At 45.2% G+C, this 25649-nt stretch overlaps 1 protein-coding gene across 3 annotated transcripts in view; it reads right to left on the bottom strand.

Annotated features, from left to right (window-relative positions):
- Positions 1-1140: 1140 nt before the first annotated feature.
- ZFAND6 (zinc finger AN1-type containing 6) overlaps positions 1141-25649 on the bottom strand; it is a 42464-nt gene continuing 17955 nt past the window's right edge. For 2 of the 3 annotated variants that reach the window (XM_068274963.1, XM_068274964.1), the window contains exons 2-7: positions 19226-19396; positions 16634-16736; positions 16386-16468; positions 11838-11981; positions 11625-11738; positions 1141-2225 (exon numbers count right to left, since the gene is read on the bottom strand). In XM_068274963.1, coding sequence (XP_068131064.1) covers positions 2077-2225; positions 11625-11738; positions 11838-11981; positions 16386-16468; positions 16634-16736; positions 19226-19385 — 753 coding nt within the window. In that variant the 5' untranslated portion in view covers positions 19386-19396 and the 3' untranslated portion in view covers positions 1141-2076. The remainder of the gene's footprint in view (positions 2226-11624; positions 11739-11837; positions 11982-16385; positions 16469-16633; positions 16737-19225; positions 19397-25649) is intronic. The other variant, XM_068274965.1, reaches the window with a different exon arrangement.

Consider the following 25649-nt stretch of genomic DNA (forward strand, 5'->3'; position numbering starts at 1 on the left):
TCCCATCAATGAAACTGAGCTGTGCCAAAAATGTGTGAGGATCTCAGCCCTTGAGGACTGGAGTTGGGCATCCCTGTCCAGACAATACTGCAACTAAGTTAGTTTGGGTCCAAAGTTGTTCTGTGACCCTATATGCATGGAAAACTGAGATTACCACAAAAATTTAATATAGACAATCCTATGTGTTCAGTCTACAAGGGATTGCTCAAGCAAGGAAGGGTCTGAAGACACCCTAGATCGGAGGATCCCACATTTTTTCAGCTTGCAAGTTACTTGAATAATTATGAATTGAAAATGATCTACTTGGTAGACTACAGACTGATGCAATTCACAACTACAGCGCATGTATAGCGGTAGTCCATTATGCTGGGTACACACGTGATTTCCCGCTCGATCCAGAGCTCGATTGATTATTTCCAACATGTTCGATCGCGTCTTGATCGATACAGCCTTTGATTTACTCATGTTAAGTATGCAAAATCGACGGCTGAATCCATCGAAACCCGATCCCGTGGATCAAGCGGGGAAATCGCAACGTGTGTACCCAGCATTAGCGATTACCACAAGCCGCCAGTCAGTTAGATGCATATCATAGGCCTCTCAGTAAGCCAAATAGTACAGTGCTTGACCAAATAGAAGCACAATACCATGCTTACAATGTCATGTTCAACTAATCAGCAGTTGCACATAATGCTTCTAAATGTATGGGTTGCAACATCATACATACTCTACACTGCTGTGCAAAACTTCAGGACAGCATACCGCACGAAGCTCATCCAAGTCAAAGAGACAGTATGATGCTTATGTCACTCAGGCAGGTGGTGTGGTATCTACCCAGAAGTCCTTTAGGATTTACCAGTAGATCACAATCTACCTAATGGGCACCACTGCCCTAGATAAAATCTGAGTTTTACAACCTGTGCAGAGTTGAAAAACCACAGGTGCAAACCTACCCTGAAAATACCCATCAGACAATGCAGTTTCTTCTTCCAGTTTGATTTTGCCCTATCTGTTCACAACATTATTAATGTGGTAAAAAATGTGGTAAACAAAGATTACTTCATGGGTATATAAATAAAAAAATAAAAATATATTTTTGATGTCATAGGGCTGAGGCCAGTCTAAGAACCAAGCAACATGCAAGCTTTTACATTTTATTTAAATCAAACGGACATCAACATAAAACCTTCCAGTGAGACCAATAAATGGCCAGCACTCACACGTTTGATTGCTTCTACTATAAAATTGGAACAAAAATATTAAAGAATATAATTTATTGTGTTGTCAGGCGGCCAAAAGGAAAAAAAACGGAAGGCCTGGGGAACAAATGCTCAGCCTAATGAACCAGCCCTGGGAAAATAAAATAAAATTAAAATTAAGCCTCCACCCAGCCCACAAAAAGACCTAATGCATTTACTCACTCCCTCCCCTTTCCCCAAGGCCGAACATAACTAACTCAACCCACTAGTGTAGGCTGGGCTCTGAGCATACACATGCAGACCTGCTGGAAAAAGGCCAGGCCCAACACTAAAAATTCAATAGTTCTGTTTTCATTCTAGAATTAAAGATATTTGTAATCATCCACACAATCACACAAAAGATGCAGAAGAAAATCTTCTTATAGCACGCTCCTCTGATGAAAAGGGCACTTCTCCAGAGCTCAACCACACATAATTAAACAGTTCCGATAAAATGCTGATCCGCTTGCTTCAGGATAAATACGGTGGGTTACAGAGTCAGGATCCGGAATCTAGAGGTGTAAAAAACAGAGCCATTCCATAGAAGAGAACGTGCTTCGTTATTTCATTTGTCCCTCTTAAAAGAGAAGAGACTAACTGGACTGCTAAGGAAGGAAACACCTGGAGAGGGTTTAGAGACTTTTACTCAGTTTGTTTCCTGTTTAATCCTGGTTTCAATTGTTAGGTATCAGGGAAAGCTGCAGTAAGAAAAAGGAAGGGAGGAAAAAAGTTGATGCTAGAGTAGCCATTTTCCTGGATCCAGAGTAAAAATGGACTTAAATATGTGCCCCAGCGTTGTCCTCAAAGATGGTGTCAACTGGGACACAGGTCTTCTCGCTCAGATTTTCTGGATCTTTTCTCCAACCACAACGGGATTTTCTTTCCTGATCTTTGCAGCTGCTTCTGCTTTGTAGTCATAGGAACAACTGTGGACATCAGAATAACGATGGGTGCCACAGAATACATTTCCACACCGGCATTCAAATCCTAAAACACAAAATGATAGCACAAGTTCACATAAGTGAAACTACAGCAAACTAAAAATTAGAGAGGGTAATCAAGGATTAGTGAACTTATTTGATCACTACAGCCCTTTTGGGCTCTTTTCCACTACGGCGTTTGTGATGGCTGAATCGCAAAAACGCGAACCGCTAGTGATCGCGGTAGGTCATTTCCACTACCGCAATTCGTTTTGTACCTAATCGCGATCGCGCGGTGGAACGATTATTGCTGTGATTTTGCTATGCAGTGCATAGCAAAATCGCGGTCGCAAACGTCGGGAAATTGCCGCAAAATGTTGTACTTTTGCTGAATCGTAATCGCTAGTGTTTAGCGCTAACGCTAGCGATTGCTAGTGGAAAAGAGCCCTTTAACTGCTTTTCTAGAGATATGTGGTACATACAGTAGATCTTGATATTAAGAACTCAACTAACCAGCACAAATATTTCACAGCGGTAAAGGCCAACTTCTTAAAGGAATACTTAAGTCAAAAAAAAAAAATGACATTTACTCACCTGGGGCATCCCTCAGCACCCCGAAGCTGGATGGTGCCCTCGCAGCCCCGCTCCGATCGTCCTGTCCCCGCCGGCGGCTACTTCCGGTTCGGCGACAGCCGCCGACAGGCTGGGAACGCGGCTGATTTTCCGCGTTCCCAGCCGCTGCTATCACTCTCTATGCTGCTATAGCGTATATATATACGCTATAGCAGCATAGAGAGTGATAGCAGCGGCTGGGAACGCGGAAAATCAGCGACAGCCGCCGACAGGCTGGGAACGCGGCTGATTTTCCGCGTTCCCAGCCGCTGCTATCACTCTCTATGCTGCTATAGCGTATATATATACGCTATAGCAGCATAGAGAGTGATAGCAGCGGCTGGGAACGCGGAAAATCAGCCGCGTTCCCAGCCTGTCGGCGGCTGTCGCCGAACCGGAAGTAGCCGCCGGCGGGGACAGGACGATCGGAGCGGGGCTGCGAGGGCACCATCCAGCTTCGGGGTGCTGAGGGATGCCCCAGGTGAGTAAATGTCATTTTTTTTTTTTTGACTTAAGTATTCCTTTAAGCTGTTTGTTGGCTCTGCTGTGCTTAAAGAGGAACTCCAGTGAAAATAATGTAATAAAAAAAGTGCTTCATTTTTACAATAATTATGTATAAATGATTTAGTCAATGTTTGCCCATTGTAAAATGTTTTAAATCCCTGATTTACATTCTGACATTTATCACATGGTGACATTTTTACTGCTGGCAAGTGATGTAGCTGCTGCTTGCTGTTTTGGCAGTTGGAAACAGCTGTAAACAGCCATTTCCCACAATGCAACAGGGTTCACAGACAGGAAACTGCCAAGAGTACGTACTCAGAATTTCTTTGTGGGAGGGGTTTCACCACAATATCAGCCATACAGCGCCCCCTGATGGTCTGTTTGTGAAAAGGAATAGATTTCTCATGTAAAAGGGGGTATCAGCTACTGATTGGGATAAAGTTCAATTCTTGGTCAGAGTTTCTCTTTAAAGAATGTGATTCCATGGCTCCCCCAAAGGTTAATATGTTTTCAATCACTGTATTTTAACATGTAATACAGACAGTTCAGGGTGTGTGTATAGCATATAGAGTGGGGTATAGTACTGTATAAGCTAGTGTGAGGCTGAATTTTACATAAATCAGATTTGGAAAGCCAATTACCTCACAATCAACTGTTCAAACTGTTGGGTAAATCAATCATTAACCCTTTCAGGACCCGACAGTTTTGACCCTTTAAGGACCAGAGCAGTACATTACCTATTGTGTACTGTGCTTACCTCACAAAAGAGACAGCTGAACCAGCGACAGAACATGGCTCAAATGGTGAGGACAGCATGAGTGCATGGTGCAACCTACATCCTGTCAGGTCCACACAGCCACCAGCAGGATGAAGATTCCAACTACGTCAGTCGCAGTGTTCTCCCCAAGCCCATTTCAGTGGGCGCTCCGCCCGGCTACTGCTCGCTGTCACATTCTCTTTAGCAGCCAGCATGTGCAGAGGAGGCGGGCAGAGCAGTGAATAATAATGAACAGGGGCGGGACACTCGCAGCTCTCAGTCCTGAGCCCTGTGTGCAGAGGAGGCGAGCAGAGCAGTGAATATTAATGAACAGGGGCGGGACACTCGCAGCTCTCCTCATTCAGCAAGTCAGCAGCAGAGAGTGTGAGGAGAACTGAATTGAAACGTTTGCAGACTGCTGGAGAAAATAACCATTAGTTGCAGCCCGGCAGTACATGGTAATATACAGTATATACTTATAGTCTGTATAGTGTGTTCCCTCCTTTGCATTCCTGGGATTCTTTTATGTTTACTTTTTGTCAGTCAGGAACAATAAATTGCAGGAATGGAGTGGAAAGGGCACACTATGCTACTGCAGAGTATATATCACTGTGTGTCAGCATGGCTGATTCCTTATCCTATGTCAGTCCTGCTGGAGAGACAGAAGGCTCTGCACATTTGTTTTAAAGGAGAACTGTAGTGAGAGGTATATGGAGGCTGCCATATTGATTTCCGTTTAAGCAATACCAGTTGCCTGGCAGCCCTGCTGAGCTATTTTCCTGCAGTAGCACACCAGAAACATGCATGCAGCTAATCTTGTCAGATCTGACAAAAAATGTCAGAAACACCTGATTTGCTGCATGCTTGTTCAGGGTCTAGGACTAAAAGTATTAGAGGCAGAGGATCTGCAGGTTAGCCAGGCAACTGGTATTGCTTAAAAGGAATAAATACGGCAGCCTCCATATACCTCTCACTACAGTTCTCCTTTAAGGTGCCCATTAATAGTACAATTTTTCTTTCAGATTCGATCTCTCTATGCCATTTGAATGATCAAAACTAATCTGATGGCAGTTATCGATAGTTCCCATTAACAGATCAATTTAAGAAGGTTTTACATTCCAATTCAATCAAAAAATCAAAGTTTTTGGATCAATATCCCCCCCCCCCCTTTTGTAAAATGACCAAAGAATTGTTTCATATCAATTTACGCCACATAAGGCACATTTTTCTATATTTCTGAACATAAAAATTGTGTTGAAAGATCGAATCTGAGGGAAAAACTGTACTGTTAATGGGCACCTTTAGTTACGGTGATCATTGCTGATCCCCATAAAGCTAAACTGCAACGGCTTTTGCAGGGAACAGCACAACCTAAGAGGCTATGATTTCATATGCCTCTCCATCACCATTTGGTACAGCCTACAGATTATTATTTTAGTATTTATATAGCGCCGACATATTACGCAGCGCTGTACAGTGTATATATATATATATATATATATATATATATATATATATATATATATATATATATATATATATATATATATATATATATATATCTTGTCACTAACTGTCCCTCAAAGGAGCTCACAAACTAATCCCTACCATTGCCATATGTCTATTATGTAGTGTAAGTACTGTAGTCTAGGGCCAATTTTAGGGGGAGCCAATTAACTTATCTGTAAGTTTTTGGAATGTGGGAGGAAACCGGAGTGCCCAGAGGAAACCCACGCAGACACGGAGAGAACATACAAACTCTTTTGCAGATAGTGCCCTGGCTGAGATTCGAACCAGGGACCCAGAGCTTACATTCCCATCTGCTTCCTGCAACGATGTCCAGGAACCACCTGAGGGGAGAGCTGCACTGCAATTGGGGGCAATGGTCCAGTTTGCCCTAATGGAAGCGCTAGTCCTGAATTCCCCCTCGCACCCAACCCGGCTAATTTTTTATGCCACCCGGCTGGGAAAAAATTCTGGGGAGTCCGGAAAAGGTTAACTTTCTGAACCCAATTAGTCCCGTGCAATGTTGCAGCCTTCTTGTGGCCGTGTATGAGCGCATCCCGACTGGGCATGCACGAGTAATCTCCACACACACCCAGTAGAATGAAGCCACTAGTGCATAGCCGGTTTTTCTTTCATACACGAGCACTTAGTTCTGCTGGGCATACCTGGAAGTTATTCGCACCTGCCTACTCCGGATGTACACAGCGGGAGCCAAGAAGAAACTGACAAACTCTTGTTGAAAGGGGGTTTAAAAAGGGACCTAGCACTGAAATGATAGGCTGCAAGCAGATCCAAAAAGCCTTTGGACTATCTAGAGCAGGGGTCTCAAACTCGCGGCCCGCGGGCCATTTGCGGCCCTCGATACAATATTTTGCGGCCCGTACCGGAAAAAGCTTCCTTATAGTTCGCTTCAGTGCTCCCAAGTAATCCGCCGCATCCCTGCCGCTAAACGATTGCTGCAGAGCCCCCAAATCGCCCGGGGTGCAATCCGCCAGCATTTCCTGGAAGGGGCAGAGCTATCAGCTTCAGCTCTGCCCCTCCTGGCGTCAATCGTGGCGCATCGCCGCCTCTGCCCGTCCCTCTCACTCTTCCTTCACTGAGAGGGGCGGGGAGAGGCGCATTGACGTCAGGAGGGGCAGAGCTGAAGCTGAAAGCTCTGCCCCTTCCAGTAAATGCCGGCGGACTGCCCCCCGGGCGATTTGGGGGCTCTGCAGCCCTCGTTTTGCGGCGGGGACACGGCGGATTACTTGTAATGGGAGCACTGAAGCGAACTATGAGGTAAAATAGGCAAAATAGTTCGCTTCAATGTGAATTTGATTTTGAAATAAAAATCAATGCAAGGGGGGGGTTTGGCGAGATTTTGTGAAATCCCTTATGCGGCCCAGCCTCATCCTGACTTTGCCTCCTGCAGCCCCCAGGTAAATTGAGTTTGAGACCCCTGATCTAGAGGCTTCCCACTACAGAGGAAAGGATTCTTATTTTTAGGGATTTAAACATTTGGTGATTCCTTAGTGGGTAAGGTCAAATGCACACTGAGAACAGACTTAAAATGGAGAAAGTCTTCACTCTGCTTTAACCAGTTCACGACTTAGGCCCTGTTCACATTACAAACGCGGACAGCCATGCGTGCGGAACGCAACGCATACGAACGCATGCCACCCGCGTTTGTATGTGTTGCGTGGCTGATCCCATTCACTGAAGTGAATGGGTCAGCCATGCGTTTCTATAAAAAATGCGTGCAGCATGCGTTCCCGGACCGCACTGGTCCAGAACGCATGCAGTGTGAACATCAGACAGTGCACTCTATGCACTGTCTGATGTCGTGCGTGTCGGCCTCCTGCACATGTTCCCAAAACTTGGCTGGAAACGCGTGCAGTGTGAACGGAGCCTAAGGGGGTTTTCCCCTTATGGACCAGAACAATTTTCACCTTTCAGGACTCCATCCATTCTCCAATAACTTTGTCACTACTTATCACAACAAAATGATCTACATCTGGATTCATTCGCCACTAATTAGGCTTTGTTTGGGTAGTATGTTTAGCTAAGAATTTTTTTTTATTCTAAATCTATTTTAACAGGAATAATTAAAAAAAATTGAAACAAATAATCTGTTTTCAGCCATTATATAGTTTTAAAATAGAATGTGCTACTGTGGATAAAACCTACACGTTTTATTTTCCCATTTGTCCCAGTTAATACAAAGTTTAAAATATGTCCCTAGTACAATGTATGGGGAGAATATTTTATTTGGAAATAAAGGTGCATTCAGTGTTCTCCCCAGGATCAATCAAGTGGGCGCGCCGCCCGGGTAAAATCAATTACTGCCCGCCTGCCTGCGGTCCCATCAGCACGTGGCCGGGTATCGCACTGGGTTAAGTAGCAAAAACCAGCGCTGCTCCCGAATGTGCACAGAGCAGCGCTGCAGAGTAGCATAGTCGTCATCCGTAGCGTGTCCGTCCTCCTCCTGCACATACAGGCTCTAGCAGAGAAGTTTTCACTCACTGCTCCTCGCCGTTCGGGTTATCCTGCTTGCCTGTCACCGGCTCATATGTATGATGCCCTCTGGTGGCGAGGCGCCACAGCATAGCGACATAGATGTGAGCCGGTGACAGGCAAAGCAGGGGAATGACAGGCAAAGCAGGGGAACCCGAACGGCGAGGAGCGGTGAGTGAAAACTTCTCTGCTAATAGAGCCCGTATGTGCAGGAGGGGGACGGACACGCTGCTGATAAGGACTACACTCTGTCTACTACTCTGCTCTGCCGGAGGATGTTTGAAAACTCGGGGGGGAGGGGACATTAACACATCAACTCACTGAGCTGAGATTGTGTTAGCACGATTCTGCCCGGCATTTGGCTGAGGGGGCAATCGGGGGTCAGGGTTGCACTACAAATATGTCTGGGTCACTCAGGGGGAGGGGTCCAGGCTGCTATGGATCTCATGGCTGGAGCAGCAGATGAGTCAGTGGAGCTGTGAGAAGCTACATGCACAGCTTGATGATACTCCTGACACTGACATGCTGTTGTAGCAATGTGTTCAAAATAAGAAAGATGTCATCAATGTTGTGTGCATACCTGAACCACATATATAACAATGCAGTGTTCTCCCCAGGATCAAACAGGTGGGCGGCCCTGGTAAAATCAATTACTGCCCGGCGGGCTGCGTTCCCAGCTGCCATCACCGGCCAGCTATCGCGCACGATGCTCCTGAATCTGCACAGCTCTGTGCACGAGATCTCGCGCTTCCCGGCGAGTTGTGCGGTCACAGTCTCAGCGGTAGTAAGAGGCGGGACCAGCGCCCGAGGCTAAGCCGACAGTCTGTCATCGTGCACGGCCGACAAGCTGTCATCGTACACGGACACTACTGTCAAGCCTGTAAGTATCCGCATCCGCCACCTACCCCCCTAATGTGCAATGTGCTGCCGCCCCTATACTTTACCTGTCCGTGTGCACCACTAGCTCCAGGCTGCGTCCATCATCCATACACATGCCCCACGTGGCTGCCAGCGTGCATATGGGCGCATGTGTGGGACATAATTAGAGCATATTTTATTTTCCACACCACCAAATTTCCCCGTGCCGCCCCACCCGGCTACTTTTTCATGCCACCCGGCTGGAAAAAAATCCTGGGGAGAACACTGGCATTGTTTTCAGTTTTGCGTCCATCATTCATTACAAGCCCTTATTTGCAAAAAAAAAAAAATTTTTTGGGATAGATAGAGCTAACTGTGATATAGTGGGGGAGGTAAGAGGTTACCGTATTTTTCGGACTATAAGACGCTCCGGACTATAAGACGCACCTAGGTTTAAAGGGCAAAAACCAGGGAAAAAAAAAAAAAAAACTAAACCTGGGTGCATCAATGGTCCAGAAGTGTCTTATGGACCTTTCCTCCCCCCCAAGATGTCTAAGTTACACTGCTAGGCTACACTAACAACTCCTGCTGCCCCCACAAACTATACTAAACTACACTGCACTAACCCTTGCTGCCCCCCCCCCCCCCCCCCCAGCTACACTGCACTACACTACACAAACCCCTGCTTACCTCCACCCGCCCAGCTACACTGCACTACACAACACAACACTACCTAACACTACAGTACACAACCCCACACTACACAACCCCCACCCCAGCTACAATAACCAACCAATACAATAGCATTAAATGAGATCTCACCAGCCGGGGTGGCAATTGCTGGGACCGGTCTGGGTGTCCATGATGTCCTAATGAGGTGGTGGCATCAGCAGCAGCGTGATTCACAGCGTTCCTAAACAGCATAGGAGCTGCCTTTGATCTGTAATCTCACCCAGAGTGTCTAGCATTGCGATCCCCATTGTTTCTAAGCGGCATTGGAGCAGCCGCTGTAATCCTCACAATGCCTGTCCTTTGATCTTCCGTCTGCCTCAACCTTCCCCGCAGCGCGATCCACAATGTCTCTAAATGGATTAAAAAAAGCAGCTGTAATCCTCCACAATGATTACTCTTTGTTGCCCAGCAGCCCCGCAGCAGCGCGATCCATGCTGACATAGCACATCTTCAGCCGCTATAGCGGCAGAGTCAACAGCGGCTTCCGTACTGTCTTGCGTACTTGCATCATCACATGACCCCGGCGCACGTGCGCCGGGGTCATGTGATGATGCAAGTACGCAAGACAGTACGGAAGCCGCTGTTGACTCTGCCGCTATAGCGACTGAAGATGTGCTATGTCAGCATGGATCGCGCTGCTGCGGGGCTGCTGGGCAACAAAGAGTAATCATTGTGGAGGATTACAGCTGCTTTTTTTAATCCATTTAGAGACATTGTGGATCGCGCTGCGGGGAAGGTTGAGGCAGACGGAAGATCAAAGGACAGGCATTGTGAGGATTACAGCGGCTGCTCCAATGCCGCTTAGAAACAATGGGGATCGCACTGCTAGGTGAGATTACAGATCAAAGGGCCAGCATGGGGATTGAGAATAGCATCTTTTTATATGCAGCTCAGAATGTATTGCACTGCTGACACCCCACTGCGGACCAAGGAAACAAGTACCTGAATGTTACATTCGGACTATAAGACGCAGTAACTTTTTCTTCCCACTTTTGGGGGAGAAAAAGTGCGTCTTATAGTCCGAAAAATACGGTAATTTTAATTGGGGATTTTAGCATTTTTAAATTTAATGTATTAGGGTGTTACTTTACTATTTGACCCTAGATGTCCCCTCACCCAGTTAATTCCTGTGTACTGTGAACAGCGCACAGGAAGTTTAGCGTGTGTGCTTTCACTTTCATTTTTATCAATGACTACCAGCATCTCATTGATGCCGGTGATCATTGATCACAGGTACTTTGATCGGTGAATGGGAACGGTGTTCCCATTCACTAATCAGTGGTCTACAACTCAGCCACTCAAAAAAAGATGAATATTTACACCCCTGGAACAGGAAGTCTTCCCACAGGGCATAGATATACTGCCGCAATCGCAGAAAGTGGTTAAGAGAAGCTTTACTGTATATAAAAAGTTAATAGTAAAGATCTTTTTTAAGAATATTCAGTCAATTTTTTGCCCATTTACAGAAGTAGAAAAAGATTCAGAACTTCCTCTTTGCTATAAAATATTAGCCACTGCATGATAACCTTTGTGTAAAGAACAAACAAACAAACAAAAAAAAAAATCTTCTTTACAACTCATGGAAACCCTAAAAAAACAAAGCAAAACAAAAACCAAACGCCTAAAGTTTCGTTTGGTTTCACTTTTGCCAAGGGCTCTAAAAGGGTTGCGCCTCAGTGTTTACTATATGGAGAGCTGCCTTGACAGAACTCTCCTGCGGTTTATTCACAGTTGCTGATGAGAACTAATTAGACAGATTGACCTGCCTAAACAAACACAGTACATAAAGAAGTGAATTTCTTCAGCACATATGAGACCTTTTTTTGCTCTCTGTGCAAGAATTCGGGTCCGCTTTAAGTTTATTCAGAGAAACCAGAGATTAGTAGAACAATGTAAAAAGGAAGGTCACACAGACGGCTGTATGTCCCAACACATTCTGCCCACACCAGAGGAAATCACTTTTTGTGTTCCGTATAATGCACCAAGAATTGATCAGATGCCCACCTGTGAGTCCAACCTTCTTGCGGCACATGTTGCAGCGGTTCTTTTTAAGCTTGGCCTTTGCAGGGGAGCTGGCTTGCTCTTCCGAAGAATTTTGTGAACTGTCCGATGAAGCAGCTAGAAGGAAGTAAAAACGAATAAAGTAAAACCGTCTCCTTTTAGCATATACCTTCCCTATACAAGGAGGAAACCCCATCAAAGCAAATCATCACTTACCATTAGCACTGTCTAACGTCTGTTCTGTTTCATAATGCTTTCTCTTGCCCCTTCTCGAGCCTTCTTGCAACACACTGCGCTGACTTCCCCCCTTTTCTACGCATGATAAACTGAAACCTTTCTCTGAGAGTCTGCCAGAGCAATCTGGAATATCCAACAGCAACACCTTCCATAGCTAGTTTCACAGTACAGCTGCATGTTCTAGTAGCTACTACAACTCAGCTACATCACACAAATGCTTTACAGTATATATCTCCCTTTCCCAGCACCAACTCATCAAATAAGCATATTTAACATGCAATGGCACTTTGTGGTACAGGGTTCTTCAACTTGTGTCCTAGAAGGGCAATAACTGGCTTTGTAAAAGCAATCTAATAAAAGAGGGTTGAGGGAATTCCTCGCCGTAGGACAACTCGATCCACATGCAGGCAGCCAGCTTGCTGAAACAGATCAAGGTTAGTATGTAAATTCTATTCACAGCATGGTGAGATCCTCCATCTATTCAAAGTTTCAATCTGAGAAATGTCAGCTTTAAAAAAAAAACTGAAAGCTCCTCCTACTCCTAGTTCTGTGGAGTCACTAAATTTTGGGTACCTAAACATATAAGAATCAAGTTTAACTGAAGGTCTGGCAAAGGTGCCTTTTTGTTTTTCATCAAACACAACCTTTTCCCTGAGAATCAGAAATACTGCTAGGTATCTCTTTCTGCCCATTAATTTGATTCTCATTTGCTGCACTAATATTTGGGCAAAAATACAGCTAAAAGCCCAACTACTTCATTTATCAGTTATCCTAACTACAGTATGTCAGAAGCTTCAGAAAGCACAAAAGCAGGTTGATGAGAGGGAGAGGTCAACTGCCACACTGTTGAGGGTATGTCAAGGCTGACTTTTTCTTGCTTCACTGTAAAGCAGGTATAGATATAATGAGCATACTCAGTAAAGTGATGCTGCAATTTCACAAACTACTCTCCAGCTTGTATATTTACACAATGGCTTCCCTGCTACTAAGAGAATTAAGCTACCTGGCATGTGACAGTGTGCACAGTTTCGTACTGTAATGATGCTAAGACACCAGTTTAGTGGGCTGAATGTTGTATTACCGACCCGCTGAAAATAATGAATGGTATTTAATTTGGTATGTGAAAGCATGGTTCTAAAGGGCTTCTAGACGTTTTCTGCCCTCTACGCATCAGGGCCCGTTTCCACTATAGCGTTGCGGAATCGCCGGCGAATCCCCGCAGGCAAATCGCATGCGATTTCGCATAGGTTAGGGTGATGCGATTTTAACCATGTCACTGCCTGTGTGAATTAACATGGGTACCTATGCGAAATCGCACGCGAATTCGCGGCAAAAACGCATGGGGAAAACGCATGCGATTTCCCTATTAATTACATTGCGTGCAATTCGCCTGCATTCCACACGCAGGCGAATTCTGAGGGCCCTAGCGTGCAGATTTTTTCTGCACAGAAAACGTTCAGGAAAAAACGGACAAGTGGAAACAGTCCCATCCACTTGTACTGGCTATGCGAATTCGCATGCGGGCAACGCATGCGAATTCGTGATAGTGGAAACGGGCCCTCAAGGAAATGGAATGTTTGCAAACAATCCAAAAGAAGATGGCAAAAAAAAAAAAGTTTAAAGCACTCTACAAAAGCTAAAATGACCCCTCACCCACAACTTTCAGTTAATTTGTTGATGTTCCTGTGCCATGAAGGAATCTAGGACAGAAGTGAAGAACCCTATGACCCTGTTTCCACTTCAGGAACTTGCAGTGCTGCGGCGGAGCTTTCTCGAGCCATGCCATGCACGGCTACAGGGATTCGCATGCATGATTCAATTTTTTGCTGCATGCCACCAGTTTTTTCCCCACTTGCAAATTGGATGGCAGCCTATTGATTTCAATATGCTGCGTTTCCCCATCAGAATTTGCATAATGGGAAATGTATTGGATCGCCTCTAGTGGAATCGAGGCCTTACTGTACAAGCAATGATATTTGGCACACAGCCCTAAATCAGTCATTGGTAGAGATGGTCAATGAGATGCTGATAACTGATAATTCAGGCTTACATGCAACTTCAGTATAAATTGTATGCAGAATGCAACTGCACCAACCAAATGCAACCCCTGCCTATTCCTGCTCAGTTCCAAGCTCCATACAACACACATTAAGGCCTGGAACCCGCTAGCAGCGCTTTTCTAAGCGCTTGTGATTTGAAAACCTCTTGCTAATGTAATGCTATGTGTTTGATGCCACTTAAAGAGTCTGAAGCGTTACAACATATCTTACAAAACTTTTACTTACAATTCTTATAGTGTAGTAGGGTGGTAGCTGAAACGTCGCTATCCCGTGGCTGAATGATCCCAGAAAGATGCCTCTTCCCCCTAAATCCCTGGGGCAGAAATCCACAACTTCCTTGGTCGCGGATTTCGCTGCCCGGGGAGGCAGAACTAGCCGCTCTAGCTCTGCCTCATGCTCGTCAATCAGTGCACGGATCTCCGCCTCCTCCCCGCCTCTCTGTGAAAGAAGACAGAGGGGCGGAGAGAGGTGGCAATCAGCGCCGATTGACACAGCAGAGGCGAAGCGGAAAGCTCTGCCTCGAACAGGAAGCGATCCCCAGATTTTGCCCCGGGGATTTGGGGGGCAAAGAAGGATCATTCAGCCGCGGAATAGCGGCATTTCAGCTACCACCATACTACACTATAAGAATTGTAAGTAAAAACAGATATTTTGTAACGCTTCAGACTCTCTTTAACCACTTCACCACTGAGGGGTTTTACTCCTTGAGCACCAGCGCAATTTTCACCTTTCAGCGCTCATTCCATTCATTCGTCTATAACTTTATCATTACTTATCACAATTAAATGAACTATATCTTGTTTTTTCCGCCACCAATTAGGCTTTCTTTAGGTGGGACATTATGCCAAGAATTATTTTATTCTAAATAGGTTTTAACCTCTTGACGACCAGCTAACACTGATTGGCGTAAACTGGTCGTCTGCGGGTTACCATGGAAACGGCCGCTCAATCGAGCGGCCTTTCCATGTCAGTTCACGGAGGGTGTCTCCGTGAACAGCAGGAGAGCCGCCAGTCGCGGCTCGCCGGCAAAATGTAAACACGCGGGGAAGAAATCCCCGCTGTTTACATCATACGCGCTGCTGCGCAGCAGCGCCGTAAGGCAGATCGGCGATCCCCGGCCTCTGATTGGCCGGGGATCGCCAGCATATGATAGGCTGAAGCCTATCCTACAATGCGCAGGACGGATATCCGTCCTGCGCAGCTCAGAGGGGGAGGGAGAGGGACGGAGCGCCGAGAACGCTGCGGAGGGGGGCTTTGAAGAGGCCCCCCCGCAAAGCGCAGCAAGCCGGCGGCGATCAGACCCCCCCAGGAGGACATCCCCCTAGTGGGGAAAAAAGGGGGTAAGTCTGATCGCCCTGGCTCTATCCCGATCTGTGCTGCGGGCTGGAGAGCCCACGCAGCACAGATCATAGGAAAAGCCACTGGTCGTCAAGTGGTTAATGGGAAAATAGGAAAAAATGTGGGAAAAAAATTCATTATTTTTCAGTTTTCGGCCATTATAGTTTTTAAATAATGCATGCTACTGTAATTAAAGCCCATGAAATGTATTTGCCCATTTGTCCCGGTTATAAAACCGTTTAAATTATGTCCCTATCACAATGTTTGGCGCCAATATTTTATTTGGAAATAAAAGGTGCATTTTTTCAGTTTTGCGTCTATCCCTAATTACAAGCCCATAGTTTATAAAGTAACAGTGCTGTACCCTCCTGACATAAAAATTTTAAAAGTTCAGTCCCTAAGGTAACTATTTATGTATTTTTTTAATTGTATATTTTTTAAAAAAAAATTTAATTACAAAAAAAAAAGAAAAAAAAAATGGGGAGTGTGGGAGATAAGGAGTTAATTTTGTGTACAAGTAATGAATTTGTATGTGAAAAATGCTTTAGGGTGTAGTTTTACTATTTGGCCACAAGATGGCAACAGTAACTTTTTGTTTAATGCGACCTCCAAGCGTCCGGAAGGAAGTACTTGGAGGCTGGGTACGTTTTTTTTTTTTTTTTTTTTTTTTGTTTTACACAATGATCGCGCTGCTTATCGGCAAAGCAGCGGATCATTGCGGGGCTTAGATCAACGAACGGGAATGGATTTTCCCGTTCATTGATCTCCGGGCGAGCGGTGTGTTTACCCGCGGGAGTGAGCGCTAGAGCGAGCGGGAGCGCGGGCAGCGGTGGGAGCGCAGAAAGTATGGATTTCTCCGTCCCTGGGGGTGGAAGGATGGAAAAAGGGATGGAGAAATTCGTATGGGCTGGGGTGCAGTGGTTAAGGGATGTAATTTTTTTTTTTAAATCTCCCATAGAATTACATTAGAAAGAGCTTTTCAAATCACAAGCGCTTAGAAACGCACTACTAGTGTGTCCCGAGCCTAAATCTGAAAATAAGCTGGATTTCTCAGCATTTCATTGATCATCGCTAGTCATGGGTGGACACTACAGACACAAAGCACCATTGTATTGAACCAATGTGTTACCTGGTGTATCTTTTGTTTCGGTGGTTCTGCTTTCTGTTGATTCTTCTTGTGAAGAGGATACAGACTCTGGGAGTGGCAAGGAACTGACCAAAAACAGAAAAGACAAATTAAAAAACTGCAAGTAGCCAAGCAGACAGCAGTCCATACAATAGGATACTGCAAGTACTACAGGCTGCTGGCAGGGACTGTATCTCAATGATGGCAATTACAGAATGGAGAGAATGGCTTGCAAGTAGCTTTACACCTACCTTGCTTGTGCTTGTGGCAACACTGACTCTTCTGGCTCAGATACAGGAGGTGTGGTAGCCTGTTGTGAAGAGGGGATCTCAACTCCACTCCCCACCGACACCACTAAAATGACAGGAAATAAAAATAACAGCAAATATGAAATATCTACATACAATCTATTCACCGAGAGAAACAAAAAGGCCAAGGGTGGGCATACACTACAAAGCAGTGCTTTTTGTGCGCGGCAGTTTGGCGCAGCTATAGCAGTAATGCTATAGTCCGCGGCCTGCGCACGGGTAACTCTGGGATCCGGCGCCCACAATGACTTCTCCCTTCGAGTTGCTGCCACCCGTAATTTATGTGGCAGCAGAGTAAGCAGTCATTCAGCTCATCCTGCATCAATGTTCCATGTACGCCATACACTACTCAATAAGCACTTGATCCAGCTATTTTTATCTATCAGGTCAAAGTTCCGCAACGCTGTCTTCAAGGCCCGCCAACAGTGCAGGTTTTGCAGAAAACCAAACACTCACAGTTGGGGTAATTAGCGTACAAGACGCTCCCGAATATAAGACGCACCCAGGTTTAGAGGGCAAAAAGTAGGGGGAAAAAAAGAAAAATGTACATTAAACCTGGTGTGTCTATATACTGCGTAATATGTTGGCGCTTTATAAATACAATAAATAATAATATACTGGAGCATCTTGTAGATGTTCTCCCCCAATTAATGTCCCCCCATGTGCCCTTAGGTGTCCCCATGTGCCCATAGGGCCTGTTTTCACTACACGTAGATTGGATGCAGAAAAACTGACTCCAATGAGGTCTATGGGCGTATTTCCACTAAACGCGATTTTTCTGATGCAGATTTTCCCATAGGCATTCATTGGCATCAGTTTTTCTGCAACAATTCTGCATCCAATCTGCGTGTAGTGGAAACAGGCCCTAAGCTGTCCCCCATGTGTCCATAGCGTGCCCCCCCATGCCTGTGTGGTCTGCTCCCCATGTAATTTTAGGGGCATGTATGTAGGTGCTGCCCCTAAGTGTTTCTGGCTCACCCAGTGTGGTCAGCTTTCCCTTTCTGACTCGCTCCCCTGCCTGCTTGTGTCCGCTCCCGCATATGTGCGCTCCCCTCCCCGCTTCTTTCTGCCACCCTCCCAGCTTGTGTGCGCGCTGCCCTCGATATCAGCCGCAGTCTTACTATACCAGCGGCTCCCTGGATCGCAGACCTAGTCTCCTGTCTTGTCGCTCTAGTGATGGCTTCTGCTGATGACACGTAATGCAGAAGCCATCACTAGAGTGAAAAGACAGGAGACCAGGTCTGCGATCCAGGAAGCTGCTGGTACAGTAAGACTACGGCTGCTATGCTGATATTCGGGGCAGCGCACACGCAAACGGGGAGGGTGGAAGAAACGAACGGGCGGGGTGGGGGTAGAGCACAATTGCGGGGAGGGGAGCGCACATATGCGGGAGCAAACACTGGCACAAGCAGGCAGGGGAGAGAGTCAGAAAGGGAAAGCGGACCACAAAGGGGGAGCCAGGAACACATAGGGGTAGCACATACATACATGCCCCTACATAAATTACATGGGGAGCAGACCACACAGGTAGCTAAATGCAGGGAATCCCCGACGTGGCGGCGGTTCGTATGTCGGGGATTCCCTGCATTTGCTGTATAAGACGCAGGGACTTTTTCTCCCCATTTTTGGAGAGAAAAAAAGTGCGTCTCATATGGCGATGTCTCAGCTGAGTCGACCAGCTATTTAGTTACAAATTTAAATGGAAATCTGTGTTCAACTGCTGATGGCACACAACTCAGGCTTAAAGAGGAACTGTAACCAAGGATTGAACTTCTTCCCAATCAGTAGCAGATACCCCCTTTTCCGTGAGATTTACTTGTTCTCAAAAGGATCATCAGGGGGCTCTTTAGGGCTGATATTGTGGTGAAACCCCTCCCACGGTGTGATGTCAGCACCAGGGTGCTGACATTACACAGTGGGAGCCTTGTTGCATTGTGGGAAATAACAGTTGTTTCCAAATGCCAAAAATGCATCATCTCTTTCCACTGACATCACCTGCCTGTTACATGTCACCATGTGATACATTTCAAAATCAGAGAAAGGAAAGATTTTACAATAGGCAAACCATGACTAAATTTATAAATTATTGTTAAAATTAAGCACTTTCGTTACTTACATTATTTTCACTGCAGTGCCTCTTTAAGTCGTATATTCCACCCTCATTAAGCTGCTCTCATTTGCTAATTGTCACTAGGCCAGTCCCCTCCTGTTACCAACACTGCATGTCAAGAGATGGGGTCATCTGGCCAGTGGGAGAAGCTTAGTGTGGCAGAAGGGACAGGCACACATTTAGGACATAGGCCTGGAGTCCCTTTACATAAACAGCTGGACTCTGGTTCACAGAAGTGTGGGAATGGATTTATCACTTAGATGTTTGTTAAAAGAATCAAGCACAAATTCCAGGTGAGATACTTCACTGGTATTTAAAGCTGGAGGGGTGGGGGAAATTTCCTACACATGTGATGAAACTGGAAAATCCCTTTAGCAAGTCTAACAGAAACAAGTTTACAAGGAAAGTTCACACAAGTCATCTACCTGGAGGACTGCTTCTTCCGCCACTGTTATTCTGTCTTTGTAAGTGTTCTTTGTAGCACACAGAACAGAGTCCATTGGTGCGTGGGTTGCCATAGAAGCCACAGCCATTGGAACAAAGTAGTGGTGCCTGATTGTGATTCGTCTCCTGTGCCATTTTCATCCACCATGCAACTGAAAGACAAGGCGGGCAGAAACACTTATGAGTCTGTGAAAAAGCAAGGCCCAAGTTGTGAGTTTATAACAAAGCACATTAGTGTAGTATGAGAACCGCAGAAGCATATCATCTACTGAAGCAGCTCCAATACCTATTCTGCCAACATGTGCCTCAAAATGTAACTTTTAATGTATGAAGTTTTAAAACAAATTTGTTTCTGGAAGATTAGGTCAGCATTGTGGACTTTAGATACATCTCCATTCATAACACACTCTAGATGAAAACTCGGCCGATGTGTACAGCAGCCCCCCACCCCTCTCACATGCTTGTCAAACGATGCACCTGAGGCAGGGAACACACTTGACTGTTTTCATGCGTGTTTTCTGCACAGAAAAACTGAGAACTCATGTTAATCAATGGGCTAGTACACATGTGCTGTTCACATGCAGAAAAACTGACATTCTGCATGATGACTCTGCACATTTTGTCAGTTTTCTCTGTCAATCAGCTGCTGTGAAAAAACATGCGCGTTTCCTGCATGGAATCACACTTGGGCCTCGATTCATTAAGACTTATCGAATCAATTACCAACAGCTTGGTAAAATACCGAACTCGATAAGTTGATTTCAGGATTCAGCAGTTATTTACAGATCTTAGCGAGCATTCGGTAATCATTCGGTAATGATGCGATAAAAAAACGGAAGAAAGTGCAATTCATGAAAATAAAAGTGGGCGTGGTTCAGTGTTACATTTAGGATTAGTTATCTCTTTTACTGCTCTGTCGTTATTCCTGTCAGATCATTGATGACAGAGAAGATGGAGCCATTAGAAGTGGTTAGGTATCAGCTGAGAGTGATTCAAATGTGCAGAAGGGCAAGAATAAGGTCTAGAACTATATCAATTTGCAAGAGAATGGATTTGCTATACCAACCAGGACATTTGCATTTTTCTTGAATCATCTTGTAAGAAAACACAGGCAGTGCCAGGGTTAACTAAGTTGCCAACTGCACTACATTGTTTTCGGAAAAGGCTCCTATCAAGCCGTAGCTGGCGAAGTTGTGGGGATTGTCCCAAGCCACTTCCAGAATCCTGGTCCAGGCGTTAAGCCCCATTCAGAATGTTGCTATGTGGTGTTCAAAGGACTGCCTTTTTACCCACAATTCCATGGGAATCTTATGGCCTTGTGTTAAATTACCGCTGTAAAATGGAAATAGCGACACGTTACCGAATGGTTACCGCATTGCTATCGATATTTTATCGTCGTCACACCGAATGCGGAAAACCTTGATGAATACAACTAGAAATTGATAAACTTCGAATTCGGTAATTTAACGAACTGGAAAAAGTTATCGCAAAAACAATGTTGAATCGTGGCCTTGGTGTGCAGAAAAAGTACGCAGAAAAATGAGCGCTGAAAACTGAAATACAAGTGTGTTCCCTGCCTAATGGATCGCATTGGCAGACTGACAACAGATTATTGTACCTTACCCCGCCTGGCATGTGATGTCCTGCCCACGCTGCTTCACCCACCCCGCAAAGGAACAAAACACGTCGCTAGCTTGCAGGCTTACGAAGCGTCACTTGTAGATCAGGTACAGATCCTCGACAGGCGACATGCGTCATACATGTGTACCCACTTCTATCTGCTCAAGGTAAAACCAACCGCCTATTACTACTAGAAACAGTTTTCATTGTACAAGTGTTCTCCCCTGCTGCCTGTCCTAATAACTTCTTTCTGCTGCCTTTTTTCCCCAAGTCACAGGGATGTATCTTTACACTATGTACACAGTAGAAGTTTTCAGAAATCAGCTAAGCTTAAAAACTCACAGCTAGCCGTTTTGCTGTGATCCCGCTTGAGCTGAGAACAGACATTTTTGTTTGTTTTCTGCTCACTGACAGCATTTATAAATAGGAGCGCTTCACACTAGTCATCTGTGAGATCTGTTGAAGTAAGCAGTCTGCACTTCTGTGCAGTACGCGATAATAGTGGGCAGGCAGATGCGTTCCTCCATATAGCCTATAGGGCTCACGCATCAGCAGCTACAGTTGTACCACCGCGGACCATCGAAGCAGGCTCTCGCTAGCTGCTTGTGGTCCGGCGCAAGTGGGAACTTAGCCTTACTGTATTGTAATGGCCCATACTCACGGGCTACAATTGTCGACGCAACACGCGGCGCGCGCGTGTTGCGGCGACAGGTCGCCCGTGAGTATGCGGCGTTGCACGGGCGCGCACCCCGAACCGTCGCTGATGTCGCCAGGCGATTGAACCAGTCAATCGCCTGGCGACAGTTGCCGCTGCAACTGTCGCTAGTCCGCGCGAGTATGCGGACTAGCGACAGCAACCTTCATAAAGAATACGGCGCTTCCGGCGGGGGGAGGAGGAACGTCGGCGACCGCTTCAGTCGCATCGCTGGTCCCTCTTCCGCGTGTGTACGTGGAGGGACCTGGCGACGAGCTGTCGCGCACACGCTCACGTGTGCTGGCGACAGGCCAAAAAAAGTTGCCCGTGAGTATGGGCCATAAACTTTTGACAGCTAATTAGCAGGAACTGGGCTTCATTCACTCAGTTTAAAAGTTAGAGGTCATTTGCATGCAAAATAGAAGTTTATGCAAATCTCTAGTAATAATCAACAGTCCTAGCTATCTGCTATCCATTACCACTGGCTTAGCTCTTATACAGTTAAGAGACATTATTACAGCAAAGGTGAAGGACAGGGTTGGTCAATGAAATGCTGATTTTTCCCACTTGCACGCTAACTTAACCCTTTTCACTCCATGTGGGACATCACAAATTTCCCGTTCCTGTCTATTTCAGCGGCGGTTTGCAGCACATTTGGCCCCCAGCAAAGCCCAATCTCTCTCCCTATGTTTAGTGGGCATGTAAGACTATATGCCCACACAGGTGGTACCCCCTCCCCTAAACCGGACACGCGATCAGCGCTGGCAGGAATTGGCAGAATCAATTCTGCTTTTTTTGTTGCTTATTGTAGCAGCTTTTCTGCAGGTTCTTTCTTGCAGATTCCTTGCAGGTTCTTTCTTGCAGATTCCTTGCAGGTTCTTTCTTGCAGATTCCTTGCAGGTTCTTTCTTGCAGATTCCTTGCAGGTTCTTTCTTGCAGATTCCTTGCAGGTTCTTTCTTGCAGATTCCTTGCAGGTTCTTTCTTGCAGATTCCTTGCAGGTTCTTTCTTGCAAATTCCTTGCAGGTTCTTTCTTGCAGATCCATTCCAGGTTATTTATTGAAGATTCCTTGCAGATTCCTTACAGAGCGAAGCAATGGCATCCTTGCCATTTTCAGCTCGCATTGTCCATCTTTGTACAAATCTGAAACAAGCCACTCCTGGACATGGATACCATTTATTTACAGATCGATTGTATACCAGTCACATATTGGCACAAGAGTTACTAAAAAGAAAAATTCACATAACTGGAATGGTCATGCCCAATCGTAAAGGTCTACCAAGTGAAATAAAAAAAAAGTTGAAACTGAAGCGTTGTGAAGTTCATGCTTGGAAACTTGACAGTGAAGAGATGGTATTGGCATGGAAGGATAAGCGTATTATACACATGCTTAGCACTTTCTACCCTGCTACTACAACAACACAGCAGAGCAGAATGAAGGGTAGAGTGGCTGAAAATGTTGAGAAGCCCACATCAGTCGTAGAATATACTAAACACATGGGAGCGGTTGACCGATTTGATCATTACACCAGTAGTTACTCTTTCAACAGGAAGTCAGTGAAGTGGTGGAGGAAGACCTTTTTTTGGTTGTTTGAGCTGGCAGTAGTGAATAGCTTCATAATTTACAACCAGTTGCATCCACATGAACCAAAGGATAATGGCCTCAATTCATCGTCTTTGCGATAACTTTTTCTAGTTTGTTAAATTACCGAATTTGAAGTTTATCGATTTCTAGTGGTATTGGCTTGGGACAATCACACAATTTCGCCAGCTATGGCTTGATAGGAGCCTTTTATGAAAAAATGTAGTGCAGCTAACAATTTAGTTAAACCTGGCACTGCCTGTGTTCTCTTACAAGAGGATTCAAGAGAAATGCAGATGTCCTGTTATAGCAAATAAATCCATTCTCTTGCAAATTGATATGGTTCTAGACCTTATTCTTGCCCTTCTGTGCCTTTGAATCACTTTCAGCTGATACATAACCACTTCAAATGGCTCCATCTTCTCCGTCAGCAATGATTTGACAGGAACAACGACAGAGTAGTGAAGAAGAGAACTAATCCTAAATGTAACACTAAACCACACCCACTTTCATGAATTGCACTTTCTTCCGTTTTATCGCATCATTACCGAATGATTACTGAACGCTCGCCAACAGCTGTAGATAACTTTGATGAATCCTGAAATCAACTTATCGAGTTCGGTATTTTACCGAGCTATCGGTAATTGATTCGATAAGTCTTGATGAATCGAGGCCAATATCCGCTACCGCAAGAAACTAATTCTTGAGTTGGTTCGCGAAAAACGAGCCTCTAGGCCTCAGCGGAGCATCTAAATGGTATCCAGCATTTTATTGCCAATATGCCCAATCGAAACAAAGATTTCACAGTGTGCAGTGACAGGAAGACACCAGGTAGCAGGCAAAAAAACACCTATTATTGCGAAACTTGCTCATGCAGGCCAGGATTACACCCAGGAAATTGCTTTAAAGTGTACCATACTTTGGCCAACTTCTCTGCTACCAGCCAATAGAAGACACCAAACTGTTCAAATAAGGTATGAAATTAAACGTTATCATGTGTTCTTTAAAATAAGATATACCATGTTACTGTGTTACATTCCATGTACGAATGGGAGAAAGAGTAAGAGGAAGAGTGCATTTCTGTAAAACAAAACAAAACAAAAAATCAGAGTAGAAACGACTCCCTTTAGGAAAACACTCCCGAGTGGAAAGGGTTAAAGCTACCCCATTTGAGATCTGTATGGGTACTACAATTATACGTACAACCAAAAATGTGTTTAATCAGGAATATCACTGGAGTTCACACCCACACACTACAGAATACCCAAACAGCTTATGGTGGTCCAGAATCACTAGTAACAGTATAAAAGGGCTACTGCAACCCTTATGCTGGACATGTATCTGAAAAGGTCTGACCTGAACTATATTAAAAAAAAACACATCCAATCCCTTGGACCTTATATTAGATAAATGATGTAAAGATTGGGCACTCACCCCACATCATACACAGCCAGCCTTAAAGTATAGCTGAACTGACAAGTGGCAAACATGGATACTTAAAATAGAGACTACAAAAACTTAATACACGCACAGGTGTCACCTAAAGGGACCGGCACACAATCACTTGGACTACAATTTGGGGGTAGAGTCCTGTACAGATGTCTCACCCTGCTATGGTTTGTCTGTTTCCATGGGGAAGGGAGGAGGGACAATATGCAGCACACAACAAAGCAGCTGAAAGGCAAGTACAGGAACACAATGGACTCAGCCACAGGTCACCAGTAAACTCAAATCATGCTTAGAGTGCCACTTATCCATGTATATAGTGTACAGTAACAGTATACATGCGTGACCTTGCCATTCCAGCAATGAAAAAAAAAAGTCAGCACACCCTTTCAATTCCTGCCCATCTCATCTACATAAATTCAGTGTGTAGTGTCAGCTCTCCATAGCAATGCAAATGAGGGAAGAGTGAAGCCTAGAGTGTCATGAAAAGTAATTTTGTTGTGTTACACAATGACAATAAAGTTCTTGAATATCCTGCATTCCCCTCTGTGCTAATGTTAGCTCATTTGCACAGCCCTGCTTCTGGAGGACAGTGTCTCTAACCAATGGAGCACAGCAGGAGGGATGGTGCACAACTGCAGTGTTCTCCCCAGGCTCTTTTAGCCGGGTGCTCCACCCGGCTAGTTTTGTGGAGCACCCGGCTGTCATCGGCTCACCTCTTCCTATTCTGTAAGCATAATTGCTCACAGATGCACTGGCCCTGCATGCTCTCATCTCGCCTCACCCGGCTACTTTTCCATGCCACCCGGCTACTTTTCCATGCCACCCGGCTACTTTTTCATGCCACCCGGCTGGAAAAAAATTCTGGGGAGAACACTGAACTGCATTATACAGAGGAGATAATCTGCTCTCCTTTTGTTATATACAACTTAATGACATTATAAGCTGTTTAGAAGGTATTCAAAGGTCTTTGGTGGGAAAAGGTAGGGAGATGTTTCTCCACCCCAAAACTCTGCCCAAGATGTCAAAGCACAGCAGCAGGATAGACACTTACATAATGCAG

Source organism: Hyperolius riggenbachi, chromosome 3 (assembly GCF_040937935.1).
Source record: "Hyperolius riggenbachi isolate aHypRig1 chromosome 3, aHypRig1.pri, whole genome shotgun sequence".
In the NCBI taxonomy this organism is placed as follows: Eukaryota; Metazoa; Chordata; class Amphibia; order Anura; family Hyperoliidae; genus Hyperolius; species Hyperolius riggenbachi.